Source organism: Pseudorca crassidens, chromosome 21 (genome assembly GCF_039906515.1).
Source record: "Pseudorca crassidens isolate mPseCra1 chromosome 21, mPseCra1.hap1, whole genome shotgun sequence".
Classification (NCBI taxonomy): Eukaryota; Metazoa; Chordata; class Mammalia; order Artiodactyla; family Delphinidae; genus Pseudorca; species Pseudorca crassidens.
Window position 1 is genome coordinate 20,327,246 of NC_090316.1, and position 14,478 is coordinate 20,341,723.

Genomic DNA, 14,478 nt, shown 5'->3' on the forward strand with positions numbered 1-14,478 from the left:
GGATATTTAACATGGAGTAATTAACTTACTTTATAAATCCAGAAATCCCCAAAGTAAGATAATGATTATGGAAAATGTGTTTTCTATTCCACTGATATTATTTAAGTAGTTTATAGTACGTGAAACAAATACATAATGCATAACATACATAGGTTTAAATCTTGAGATTAAAAAAACTTTGCCTTTTAGATATAAAAGTCAGTGTTATGAGTTATGATTGTAGATGGTTACTGAATTTTGATATATATTACATGAAGTATTATCTAATTTTTTATGTTTATTATAGTTGCTAAAACATGGAAGTCACTTTCCAAGCAGGTAGGTTAAAGCTCTTGGTATATGTATGCATGCACACTATTTTATTTTATTTATTTATTTTTTAAAAATTTATTTATTTATTTGGCTGCACTGGGTCTTAGTTGTGGCATGTGGGATCAAGTTCCCTGACCAGGGATCAAACCCGGGGCTCCTGCATTGGGAGCATGGAGCCTTAGCCACTGGACCACCATGGAAGTCCCGCACACTATTTTATATATATATATTTATGTGATGTATACATATATAAATGTGATATGTACATATATATAAGATATATAAAGCTGAACTCAAAGGAGATTATTAGCAAATTTTGCTAAATTAAATATTAAAAATTTTGGCACACCAAAAGACAGTGTCAACAATGTTAAAAGATGTATGACAGGTGGGAGAATATGCTTGCAACATATTGGATTGGCTAAAAAGTTCGTTCGGGTTTTCTTAAGATATGAAAAACCAGAACGAACTTTTTGGCCAACCCATTATTAACAGAAAAGGCTAAGTGTCTTGTAGTCATATAGAGCTCCTGTAAATCAATATACAAAAGATAATAAGAAAATAATGGGTAGACATAGCCAGAAGGACCAATAAATATATGTAAAGGAGCTCAACCTCACTAGTAATCAGGGATATGCAAATTAAACCAATGATCTGATGCTAGTTCACACCCATCAGATTGTCAGGTTCTAGAAATCTAACAATACCAGTAATTCAAGGACAAGAAGAAGGAGGAATCAGATGAGAATGTAAATTGGTATAGTCTCTTTTGAGAGAAATTTGGCACTATCTAATGCATATCAAAAATTCTACTTCTAGATATGTTTACAAGAGAAACACTTGTATGCTTATACCAGGAGTCCTAAAAAAATTAGGAACAATATAAATGCCAGTCAGTAGAGGAATTAATAAAAGAATGTGAAATAGGCATATGAAGGACAATACAGTAATATAGAGCTAAGATGAATAAATACACAAGAGATATGTGTATCAACATGAATAGACCTAAAAAACATGAGTTTGAGTAAAACAGCAAATTGCAAAATAATATAAACCGGTCTTTCTTAACGTGCAAAGACCTTTTTGGGGGTCCATGAAGTCAAGACTGTTTTCATAATAATACTGAGAAGATACTTGTTCTATTACTCTCATTCTGTGACAAGTGTACAGTGGAGTTTTCCAGAGGCTGCGTGATGAGTGATGACATCATCACTCTGAGAACTAATAGAATATGTGCTTGTGTGTTTTTGTGTTCTAAAAATGTATCATTTTGATTTCCACATGCATTAAATATTGATAGATATAACCTACATAAGCAATATCTCTTTTGGGTAAACAATTTTTAAGAGTATAAAGAGTTACATTTCAGAACTGCTTATATAGACAATTGCTAGGTAGCCATTAAAATGAAAATGAAGAATATTTGGCAGGAAAATACACTCATGACATATTAATGCAAAGAGTAATTTACAAAACAGTAAGCAGAAAATGATTTAATATTGGCAACAAGAATGACAAAAATACTGTATAAATATGCCTAGATAGAGAATTAGATTAAAAGGAGATTAAATAAAATTTTTAATTGTGGTTCGTCCCTGGATTACAATCCGGTTTTATTTTCTGCACTTACTAATTTTCCTATAACATATATATTACGTATATAGTTATAAAAATTGTCCTCAGAAAAATTGTATAAAGCCTTTCAAAGGCATCTATAATTCTAGGTAAATGAATTCAATCCAGCAAATATTTATTTAGTCCCTACTTGCAATACTGCAATACAGTTCTGACACTTATCACCCAGAGTTAGCATCAGACCCCACAGATTTAAGGACCCATTTCCCAAAAAGGTGGCCCTCATTTCAGCTGTCAGCTGCAACTCAAGGGGTCCCGGACCACCCACACTGCTGACCAACTGGCTACAAATTCAGAGAGTTCCCACAACTCCACTCAAGTTTGATAATTTGTTAGACTGACTCATAGAACTCAGGAACGTTCTACATGTAGAATTATAGTTTATCATTATAAGGGAACAAATCAAAGCCAGCCAAATGGAGAGACACATACAGCAAGTTATAGGAGGGTTCCAAACACAGCTTCTGTGCCCTCTCCCTGCAGGATCAGGGTATGTCACCCTCCTGGCACACCCATGTGTTCACCAACCTGAAAGCTCCACTGAGTTTGGTGTCCAGAGTTTTTATTGGGGGTTTCATTGAATAGGTGTGATTGATCGAATCATTGGCCACATGGCTGAATTCAATCTCCAGTCCCTTTCCTCTCCCCTCCCCAGAGGTCAGGCTAGTTCAAAGCCCCAACACTTGAATCATGGGGTTATTTTTGAAGGTCAGCCCCCCATCTTGAGTCATCTCCTCAGCATAAACTTTGGTGTTATGCAAGGATATAGTCTTCCTCCCAGGAACCAGGGACAAAGGCCAATCAAATTCTTTATCATACAACACTACTACCTATAAGAGACTAAGGTAGGCACTGGGAGAGGGGAGAGAGATTCCCGCCTGAGTGGAAATACAGTTTTTAATAAAACTTAAAAGTCCCTAGCCTCCACTGCAGTGAACTCTACTCAATACTCTGTTATAACCTATATGGGAAAAGAATCTGAAAAAGAATGGATATATGTATATGTATAACTGACTCACTTTGCTGTACACCTGCAACTAACATAATATTGTAAATCAACTATATGTCAATATAAAATAAAAATTAAATTAAGAAAAAAAAGTCCCTGAAGTTGACACAAAACAAGATTAGTATGTCAACTGGATGATCTAGACCAGACAAGGAACTAAATTATTACAAAAATAAACTGCTTAGAGTCAGTAAGGATCTGGACAGTCATTTACTAGTTGTATAATCCCGGGTGAGTTACTTATCTTCTTTAAGACACAGTAAAATATGCATAATGAGGGTAATTTTTTAGAATTAAATGAGATATGTATCAGCCCATTGCCAAGCATATAGGGGACACTCAGTAAAAGGTAGCTATGATTTTTTTGGTCTTAAATTTTAGCTGAGTTTAAGTAGAAGAAATGAGTTGAATACATGGGAACAGTTAAAATGGAGATGGTAGTATTTATATAATAGAAACAGTATTAATGAAAATATATAAAATGTACTCAAAATATTAATATTTTTTAATCTCCTGCTCTAACAAAAATGTTTATGAGTTTACTATTGTTTAAACATTAAATATCCTAGCTTCTCATTATTATTCATATGTGAATTGCTACCCTAGTCAGACACTACTGAGCACCAAGTGGCATCTCTTACCTGCAGTGCAGAAATAACACCAGGAAGGAAATGAGAGCAAGGATTCACAGATAGACTTCAGGGCGTCTATAAATCCCCTAAAAATACCTCTCCTGCCTTTGGCATCCCAGAGATTCCTTATTTGCCTGCTAACCCAGCTCTATAATGAAAAAGATGGTTTATAAATGTCACAGAGCTTTTTTATGTACAACTACATCAGGAAGGATTTGTCTAAAGTGCTTCTCAAGCTTGAATGTGCATAAAAATCACCTGGAGATCGTGTTAAAAATTGATTCTGGTTCAGGAGGCCAGGGATGGGATCTGAGATTCTGCATTTCTAACAAGCTCCCCGGTGATGATGCCCGGGCCATTGGGGAACCACATTTTGAGTAGCAAGAGTCAGATCTGGAAAAAAAGTCATTTCTATTGTTTTTTCAGTATGTTACTTAGCAGACTAATTTTTTAATTTCAAATTATTTCAACTTATCTCAACAAATCCTTTAATAATTTTTTCACAGTTAACCTAATTATAATTTTCACTTATTTTTAACACAGTATGTGTAATAAATACAAAATCGTTTTAGTATCTGAGCAATGAATCAAATGTTTAAATTTTCCAAAATAGTCCCTCCTCAGCTTGATTAAAAAAGAAAAAAAGCTGGCTAACCAGCAATTGAAGTGGGTATTCTTTACTGAATATTTAAGTTAAAATTAGAAAAAAAAATTGCAGCGTTGGACAAAATAACTCAACACCCTGTCATCCCGCTTCATCTGATGTCATCATTCTTTGAGTCACTATTAAAATACTCTTCATTCTTTCCCAGCGTAATCTGTTGCCCAGTTACTTCATCTACCACAAAATCCCCTAAATCCAGGATGGCTACAGAAAACAGTATGTGAAGCCCAGTGATCATGTGTGACCTGTATTAGGAAGTCCACCTTTTCCTGTGGCTTCCACGGAACCATCCTTTTCTAACTGGCTCCAGAACTTAAATTCACTGTTTCATCTTAATTAGATTATCATATATATATGTATTTCTCCAGTTATTAAGTTTACCTGAAATTTTCGGTAGCTCTAATTGAATTTAATGTAGCATCTTTATCACTTATTTTTACATTTGGACTGTGGGCAAATATTGGGTTTTATGGTTGAATGAACCACAGATAAAATAGTATAAATACAGTCATGTCTCACGTCTTCTAAGCAGAGAATGTTTTTGCATAGGCATTTGAATATTTTTGGTCTATTTTATAAGAGTAAATGGTTTACCAGTTAATCAGCATTATGATACCTTATGTCATAGGAATTAAATCAAATGCTATCAGAAACACCACCAGTTTGGAAAGGATCATCAAAGCTATTTCGAAGTCTTAAAGAAAGAGGTAAGTTAACTATAGTATTTATGTATTTTAATATTGATACTATATTATTTATACTATTTATACATATTTTCCTCATGCTTAAATAATTTTATAATTAATGTGTCTATGTACATGGAAAAAAAACTGAAAAGAAAAACACCAAAATATTAATAATGATTGTTTCTCGGCAGTGAGATTAAGGGTGGTTTTTATGTTACTTTTTATATACACTATTCATATCTTCCACACTTTTCACAACAAAATGAACTTTTATAGTTAAAAAAAAACCTTTTTAACCATATTGAGAAGTATATGTTATATTTACCCACAGAAAGCAATTTTCAAAAATACCGATTTCCAAATGTCTATTTTTCTTCTTTCCTTTTACTTCCAGGGAATTGCAGATTTTCTTAAATTTAATCAATATGAAAAGCTTATTGGATATATCTTTTGGTTGCACAATTTGAACATGTTTCTTTTAAAAACAACACTCACTGCAAAAATCCACCTATTTCAACTTACCATATTACCCATATCTATTTATACATTAACTCGTTAATTCATACATGGCTTTGCAATCAAATTATATAGCTTTTATTGCAATTTTCTTTTACATTGTACTTTTTATAAATGTTTATAGCAGAAACTAATAAACTCTCTTTAATCTTAAAAAGGAATGTTTCTTAGAAATATATATTTTCATATTCAAATATAAGAGTATGCAAAATAACAATATAAAGCATTTATCTAAACTTACCTTTTTTTCATCAATTTCAACCGATATTGGTTTGAAAGTAATATATTTAATGTGAAGATAAATACTTTATAAAGGATTAGTTATAATCCATATATTTTTGCCTAAGCAGAATTAGAAATTCAGATTGCTTACACCTGGTTCTCATGGACTCTGGAAGGAGGAGACACCTTGTCTTTAACTGTAGGCTTTTCATAACTAGGGTTTTTAAATCTTTGTGAAATCTGGGCCATGGTGTCTTAGAAGTTTTTTTCTGGAAGTTGTCTTAAAGATTGCCATTTAAATCTTAGGGTGGAATGATAGGATCAGGAAAATTCAAAGCTCGGAATAATGAGGGAAATTGGTGAATGTAAAAAATATTTCTTTGATACCTCTCATGGGAAAATGCAATTGGATCAAATATAATCCAAGAAAGATAAATGCATGGAAGAAGGAAATTCTTTTTAGTTAGGGGGAGGGTTAAATCTGGAAGCCATAGGTTTAGGCAGGTCCTAATCCTACTTAAATTGTATGCATATTTGCATATTTTTTTCAGGGGGAGATGATCTATTCAGTGCTACCCAATAGAACTATCTGCAGTGATGGGAATGTCCGTATGGTAGCCACGAGCCAAATGTGGCTATTAATTACCTGAAATGGGGCTACTGTATCTGAGGAACTGAATTTTTAATTTTATCTACTTTTAATTATTTTAAATTTAAATAGCCCCGTGTGGCCAATGGCTACACTGTAGAACAGTGCAGATCTATGTCATAGTGATGGGATTATCAAGGTAATCCGTATACCCAAGAAGTTTTAGAACCATAGGGTTAGGTAAAGTAGAGAGTTACAGAGAATCTTGCTTTTTTATAAAGAGATTAGGTGGAAGAGGAATTGTAAAGCTAAGTTTTTAGAACTATTGAAAACTAATTTACAAATTAATTTTGTCTGCTTAAAATATAACCCAGCAAGAAAATGTTAGGCAGTTTTACAAAAATTTAATTGGTATACAGCATTTATGAAAACATGAATTACATAGACTTAGTTATAATAGCTGACTGTAATATATCATGATATAGGAACTAAACAGTGTAATGCTTTTAAGAAACTTCCCTTAGAATTTTTTAAAATTGAATTTTCAAGAGAAACCTAGTTGGCATCTTTCTTAGCCTCTTTTTCTAAGGATCGAAACATTACTATATGCTTAGCATTTATTACTATTTTATTTTTGACCCTGGGTGGCCTTAAAATAAATTGAAAGGTTAATCTAATGGTTTTCCATTTTTGTAATTAAAAACATTATGAATCTACAGTTCATGTTTAGTAATATTTTCCCTTCTCCCTGACCTTTTTTTTTTTTTACATCTTTACTGGAGTATGATTGCTTTACAATAGTGTGTTAGTTTCTGCTGTATAACAAAGTGAATCAGCTATATACATACATATATCCCCATATCCCCTCCCTCTTGCGTCTCCCTCCCTCCCACCCTCCCTATCCCACCCCTCTAGGTGGTCACAGAGCACCGAGCTGATCTCCCTGTGCCATGTGGCTGCTTCCCACTAGCTAGCTATTTTATATTTGGTCGTGTATATATGTCCCTGACCATTTTTATTAAATTATATCATGAGTTTCTCACATTGTTTTTCTTCCCTGTGGATTATACCACCTCAAAAACCACTTAGTACTTCAGACAAGTGCCTACCATGATCATCATCATCAGGACTCTCGCTGTTTTGTAATCCTTCAGTGAGGGGAATCTTGAGTTGATTATCAAGTAAAAGATGTAGAGCAGATATTAAACTTCTTTATGCTAACCAGCACCTCTTGTGCATTCCACCAAGTCAGAGCAACAGTCAGTGAGACGGGGTTATGGAGATACAGAGCCCATTTCCAGATCTTTTTTTTTGAGGGATCCCTATGGAATCTAGGTATTGTATCTTATATACGTTGACCATTCCAGAATCTTTCTCCCATAACATTCATGGCAATCAACCAGAACTATGTCTATAGGTCACAATATTCTAGTATAAACAAAAGACGGGAATGCTTTCAGGGCCTCCTAGCTCGGTCCCTTCACATCTTCTGACAAACTGCCTGACAGTGACTCCTCTTCCTTTGTTCTGTAACAAAGAGGGTAGCCTCAAAGAACATCAGGTAAAGTGGAGTTTAAAGTTCACGATCTGATTATTTTAAGGATTTTTATACCCTTTTACCAAACATGAGGACTGTCTGGTATCTGGATAAATGTTATTGGCTTATTTCTGATTTTCATTTTCTCAGGATACACTTGGAAAAACAATTAAGCCATTAATTCTAGTTTTGGGTGTTATAATCCAAAAGCAAGAATTTGAGTAACAGAATGTATGTTTTTATGTAGTCCAAACAAACTCCTTTTAAAGTTTATGAGATTACAGAGAACTCAGGATACAATATACAGAAAGTGTAAGCTTTCTGTAAAAATTGAAACTTCTTAGATTACATTTAATAGAAGCATGAAGCTTATCAAGAATAATGAGTGATAACTTGAAAGGAGAAAAGTGATAACTATAGAGTTGTGTTTTTTGAATGCAATAAGAAGTCAAATCTCTAAGCAAGAATATCAATGTTTTATTCAAGGGTTACTAAGAAATTATGAAGCATTTTACAGTGTTAACCATTTCCAACATTTTTATTTTATGTTAGATTCATACCTTGAAAGCTAGCAACACATTTAAAATTTACAGCTATATGTACACATTATTGATAATTTTGCTTTTATGCCAGTATATCTGGAAGCATTAATGTGATTTTTGTATGAGTTTCTACAGAGGCATATGAAACAATGTAAACTTTGTTTCTTTCACCCTGATTTTGTAGTAATAGTTTAGTCTCATTGAAAACAATATTTAGCATCTTCTTTAAAACTCTAAGTTCTTTATAAATATTACTGCTATTATAAGAATAATATTTTACCTGATAAATATGAAGAGAAAGTAATATTTTATATATAGCATAACTAATACTATTTTTCTTCTAGGTGTGATTTCTTACACAGAATATCTTTTTCTTTTATGTATTTTAACAAGTAAGTATACTCATTAAATCTATTTCTGGATACAGTTTTCTTTCTCAAGCATAATCTTGGGAAATAAATCTTTTTAAAATTAATTAATTTTTTGCTGCATTGGGTCTTCGTTGCTACACGTGGGCTTTCTCTAGTTGTGGCGAGCAGGCGCTACTCTTTGTTGCGGTGTGTGGGCTTATTGCGGTGGCTTCTCTCGTTGCGGAGCACGAGCTCTAGGCACATGGGCTTCAGTAGTTGTGGCGCACGAGCTCTAGAGCACAGGCTCAGTAGTTGTGGTGCACGGGCTTAGTTGCTCTGAGACATGTGGAATCATCACGGACCAGGGCTCGAACCTGTGACCCCTGCATTGAAAATCAGTTTAGGTCTATCCAGGCTGTTTTGCAAAATTCATGTCTAAATGCCAGTGGAAAATGCTAAGCACAGTACTATGAAGGGTCAAAACCATAAATATTATTATGGCTTATGGTGCAGTAAATAAAATGCTCATAAATTATACACTTAATATCCTATATCAATCCCTGTGGTTGGATCTACATGGGAGCCTAAAGGTCAGGATGTGTAGTGATTTGTAAATTTCCTGCTACACTCATTCATTCAAATCACATTTTCTGCAAGACTAGTGTGAAAGAATGAGTCCTTTAACTAGTAAGTCTATAAGAAGACCCATCATACATCCTACAACAGCTTTATTATTATCTTCCTCTCATATACAGCAATTCTTATGAAGTACATGAAGGGTTTACTAAGGTGTTCAGTTAAATTTCGTTGCATTTAATGGAGGAACTTACATGCTATAGTTCACAGTGCTCCAGCCACCTGACCTTTTTATTCCCTGAATTCTCACCTCAGGAATTCGTACTTTCTGCTCCCTCTACCATCAGTACTTTTACTAAAGATCCTCAGGATAGTAAAAATCATTCAGGTTTCCTTTGAAATATGAAGATTTAGAGAAGGCTTACTTGACCATTCTCCCTAAAATAACTCCCTCTTTCATCTCTCCCCTTTTATCCCTTTACAATGTTTTATTTTCTTCATAGTACTTGAACTATTCGAAAGTGTTTGTTTACTGGTTTACATGTTTTTGTCTCTCTCCCCACAGTTGAATGCAAGGTCCACGATGGCAAAGATTTTATCTTTTCACATGGTAGCCTCTCAGAAAATAATTGGCAAATGAATGAAGAAAGGAGTGAAATAAAAGAATGTGGCTAGTGGAATTTCCAATTGTGGAGATTTATGGAGATGTGTGGAAACAAGAACATCAATAAAATTGTATCATTAGAAACCAATCTTAAAATTCCTATACTTCTGTAATTAGAAAATTCACAGCCACTGTGTTATTTCTGAATTTAGTAATGGATGCTGTTATGTTGGAGTTCTGTTGCAGGAAATTTGGGGTGTGTGTGTGTGTGTGTGTGTGTGCTCGCACACATGTGTATTTCAAAAATTGTATATTTTTTTCTTGCTTTTTTCATCCTGGCTCAAAGTCATTTAAAATGTTGGTGCTGAAGAAAAGCAAGTATTGTGCAGTTAGTTATAGGACAGCCTGAGGTTGTCCCAGAGTGGAAAGCCATTCTGATGCTTTCAGTCCAGTCAGTGATGAATGCCACTGTGGAAAGTAGAGGAGTGGGTGCCAAGGAGTGTCTCAGAGACTTGTTTTAAAGTTATCTTGTTAGCAGAACAACTTTAGATGCAAAATTAGAAGTTATAAGTGCCTGGACCAGCAGAGTGATGGGTCCGAGTAAAACAAAACTGGTGAGGAAAGCCACTTGTTGAGCTGGGACAGGGTTGGTTTAAGCATGTTGGAAAAAACACAGATAGTGGTTTTTGCTTACTACAGAAAGGGTAGGATCTTTGGATGCTGTGAATCTTCATTTGGAGTTCAGGACCCGTCTTAGAAACTACTAAGAGTTTGAATTGAAAAGTTATGGGTGTCGTTTAGATTAGAACCAAGAAAAATGTGAAAAGAGGGCTGGCAGGAAGTGGGCTAGATAATCTATGTTACCTGTCCATAGTTTTCTCCCCTTTACTTTTTATTACTTTAACTTAATATTCCCTTCCAAGTAATGCTGGTGAGGACTTCTTTCTATATGTCTTCAGATATTTTTAAAGCTTAAATCTTGGTTATCAGAGATGGTGTAACTTTTTATTTCTTTCTCAAGCGAATGATAATGAAAATAAGTCTAGATTCCTAAAATACGTGCAAAAAAATGAACTTCCATAAAAGACTGGCTTTCATTTCCATTATTTTCAGAGACAGCTATTACCCGTTAAGAAAGTAGAGCCGTGTGCTTTGTTTTTGCCGGGTTCACGGTTTCACAACAGGTAGTGGCAAGTGTATCTGTGAGAGGTCCTTTTTAAACTTTTTGCCAGTCATCTTAAAAGAGAAGTTCAGATGTTTTGAAAAAGGCATGTACACTGAGCTCCTCTTTGAAGGATACGTTCAAGTTTTCTTCTGTCCAGGTTTTCTTCTTTATGCCTTAGAAGTGAAAAGAGAAGAAGGATTGAATCTCATTATAGGGTTCATAAAATTAAGGCAGTTCGTAATGTGTGAAAGTCTGATTTTCTCAGAAAAGGAGTTGTTCCTTGTATTTGGGGAGAATTAAGTATTCAAGCTCTCTTTATATTTCTGTATTTGAAGCCTCTAGAAGTTCAAACCCAAATATGTAATCTCTCATGCTTGACATTTTTTCTCAGGTTATTTCCATTATAATTTTCCCAAGATTTTAGACTGCTCCATTGTGTCATATTCTTATTTTTCCTTCTGTTCTAAGTAGCTGACATATTAAAAATACTTCAGATGTGATGAGCTGATATTTTCCTTTTAAACAAACTGACAGACTTTGGATAAGAAAGAAATATTTATCTTTGGAAGGAAGGTAGTCAAATTTTACTGTCAGTGCTATGCAACAGGTATCACACAAGTAGATTTAAAGTGTATTATCAATTGTGTTACTAAGTGTGCTAATTTATGAAGCAGAAATATATATACTTACATATAGCTTTTATTATATTTAAATAATAACATGTTGCTTTTAATTTCTTGGTTAAAGAAAGTATTTCTGTATAGAATGTGAATAATTGTTTACAACTAATGTGGATTTTTTTACTTTAAAAACATTTTTTCATTTCACAAATACTTTTCCTGTTCTTTTCTGGCAGAGCCACATGCAGGTTTTAGAATAGCTTTCAACATGTTTGACACCGATGGCAATGAGATGGTAGATAAAAAGGAGTTTTTGGTGGTATGTATATTACAAACTACATTTTATCAATAATTAAACATTGCTTACTTATTTTTTTATGTTTTGCATTATTTAGAATACCGTTGTAGAAAAAAGAGTGAAAATTTTATGCTTTCACTTTAATAAAGTATATACTCATGTACTTTATTTTGAATGATTTTGTTTTTTTGCTGTGTTGGGTCTTTGTTACTGAACGCAGGATATTTCGTTGTGGCGCGCAGGCTTCTCTCTAGTTGTGGCGTGTGGGTTTTCTCTTTGCTAATTGTGTCACGGGCTCCAGAGCACGTGGGCTCTGTAGTTTGTGGCACATGGGCTCTCGAGTTGAGGCCTCCGAGCTCAGTAGTTGTGGTGCATGGGCTTAGTTGCCCCGCAGCATGTGGGATCTTAGTTCCTTCACCAGGGATCGAACCCACATCGCCTGCATTTCAAGGCGGATTCTTTACCACTGGACCACCAGGGAAGTCCCTATTTTGAATGATTTTTACACTATAAAAAAATAAATTATATTCAGTGTATAAAGATGCTTATAGTTGTTTACACATCTTCTGGAAGTTTGGAATGTGTCAGATGTTTTCCACTGGGTGGGTGACAAGCAAATCCTGAGGTGTTATGCATGCTCAGTCTCTATCATATCAGCCACCCAATCACAGACAGCTCTTTGCCACAGGAACTCCCCTTCCTTCTCATTAAAGGATTTACGATTTTTCTTTCTCCTTTTCTCTTCCACTCATTGCTGCCTTGTATTCCAGTCTTAGCCCAATTTCCTACTCCCTTCTCCTGTCTTTGACCAGGGGCTGATCTCCAGTGGAGGGTAAGAATGTTCTTGGTATTTGTCCTTCAACCTTTCTCACCCGACTGGTCCCGTGTTGGTGCTGGTCTGGCAGCATCATCAGCTGCTCTCTCATCTTACCACCCCCACCTTCCAGAATTTTTCCATTGCTTTTTACCCCTGTGTCCTTTATCTGCTTCTGTGACCAAATGCCTATTATGTTTTTCTCCAAAACAGAGATTAACATTAGTTTACTCCTTCCAGTAACAACCTCTACCCTTAGCATTTATGTTTAACTCAATATTTACCTCTACTCTCCTAGTGAAAAGAGAAGGGAAAAATAACATAAATAGCCATTTAATTTTCTATTTTTCCTGTGTATCGAGCCAATAAAAATCCCTTGGAAAACCTCTTAAATAGCTTAGTATTTTCTTCAGAGGCTGGCGCATAGAAGAGAAACTATGCAGTCATTCTTTTCCATGGTAGGAAAGAGAAGAGAGAGAAATCCTCATCAAAAGCTAATTAGCCGTTAAAAAGGAAGCAAGCTAACTAATATTGCGATCTCTCAAAAGGCTTAATCTAATACCCATGTGGCCCTTGCCCGAGTACAGTGCCTGAGCAGGTCACTGGAGCTGGAACCACGAAGGGTCCCTCACTGCAGTGCTTTTCAGGATACGGGGGAGGTGAGAGGTTTCAGCTTCATGGCAGTAGATCGAGAGATGCACGTAACACCCTAAAATGGACAGGCTTAGTTTACTATAGTTCTGTCATGACAGTGTACAACCGTATTTTAGGACTTTCATAATGGGCCTAGTAATCTAAATAATTTTCAATAAACTTTCTATGACAGCAGTGCCAAGTTCCACCCCACTGTCTTAAAGATTAACTTTTGGAACTCAGTTCATTGGAAGTTGCCTGTCTTTCGGAATCTTGTTTGTTTGTGGAGATGGGAGGTGAAAACATTCATGCAGAATTTCTATTTATTTCCACTGTACACTCTTACAAAAGTTGCCCTTGCTTTAAAGCGGTGGTCTCCTCTGCAGTGGCTGTGTACTAATAGTTTTTTGTTTGTTGTTTGTTTGTAAACAGCAAAGAGTTTGGAAGTAGAGGTGGAGTTGGGCAAAGTTATATGTAGAGGTCTAAAATCTGCGGTCCTCCTGCCTATTTATGAAGTGATTATTAATAACCTTGCAAAAAATAAAAACTCTTTTCACTAAGAAAAAGTGTGGAAATAAATTTATGTGTTAATAAAATCATTTACATTTTGTACTGTATATTTTAATTGTTATTTCATATCTTGGGAGGTAACACATTTTGACTTTCAACTATAGCCATACGAAGTGAAGTAAAGAGTTGAGATAGCTGTTCAAATTACACAGACAAGAGCAATGACCTTGTCAGAAAACTGATATAGAGACAGGATTAGGCTTCCATTTGTAAAATAGGATTTTAAAGAGGAAATAATGCCTTGTATAATGGTAGCTAACATTTATTGAGAAGTTAACTGTGTGACAGGCAATGTGCTAAGTAATTACTTGTAATATTTACTCTGTACAACATTATTTTTATAAGACCTATCGATTATACCTCAGTAAAGCTGGAAAAAAATGCTGCCCTAAGAGATTCTGTAAGATATTATCTTCATGTTCCTGATATGGAAAACAAGCCTTAAATAATTAGACTAACTTGCTCAAGGGCTTATACATGGAGAGCCCATGTTCCTACCACAAT

The 14,478-nt window shown here is 34.8% G+C and overlaps 1 protein-coding gene across 4 annotated transcripts in view; it reads left to right on the forward strand.

Moving 5' to 3' along the window:
* MICU3 (mitochondrial calcium uptake family member 3) overlaps nt 1-14,478 on the forward strand; it is an 87,848-nt gene that overhangs the window by 35,978 nt on the left and 37,392 nt on the right. For all 4 annotated transcript variants that reach the window (XR_010939594.1, XM_067721950.1, XM_067721949.1 and 1 more), the window contains exons 3-6: nt 287-318; nt 4,881-4,959; nt 8,689-8,736; nt 11,896-11,978. Coding sequence is in view for 3 of the 4 variants with exons in the window: in XM_067721950.1 (XP_067578051.1) it covers nt 287-318; nt 4,881-4,959; nt 8,689-8,736; nt 11,896-11,978 (242 nt within the window). In the remaining variant the exon portion in view is untranslated. The remainder of the gene's footprint in view (nt 1-286; nt 319-4,880; nt 4,960-8,688; nt 8,737-11,895; nt 11,979-14,478) is intronic.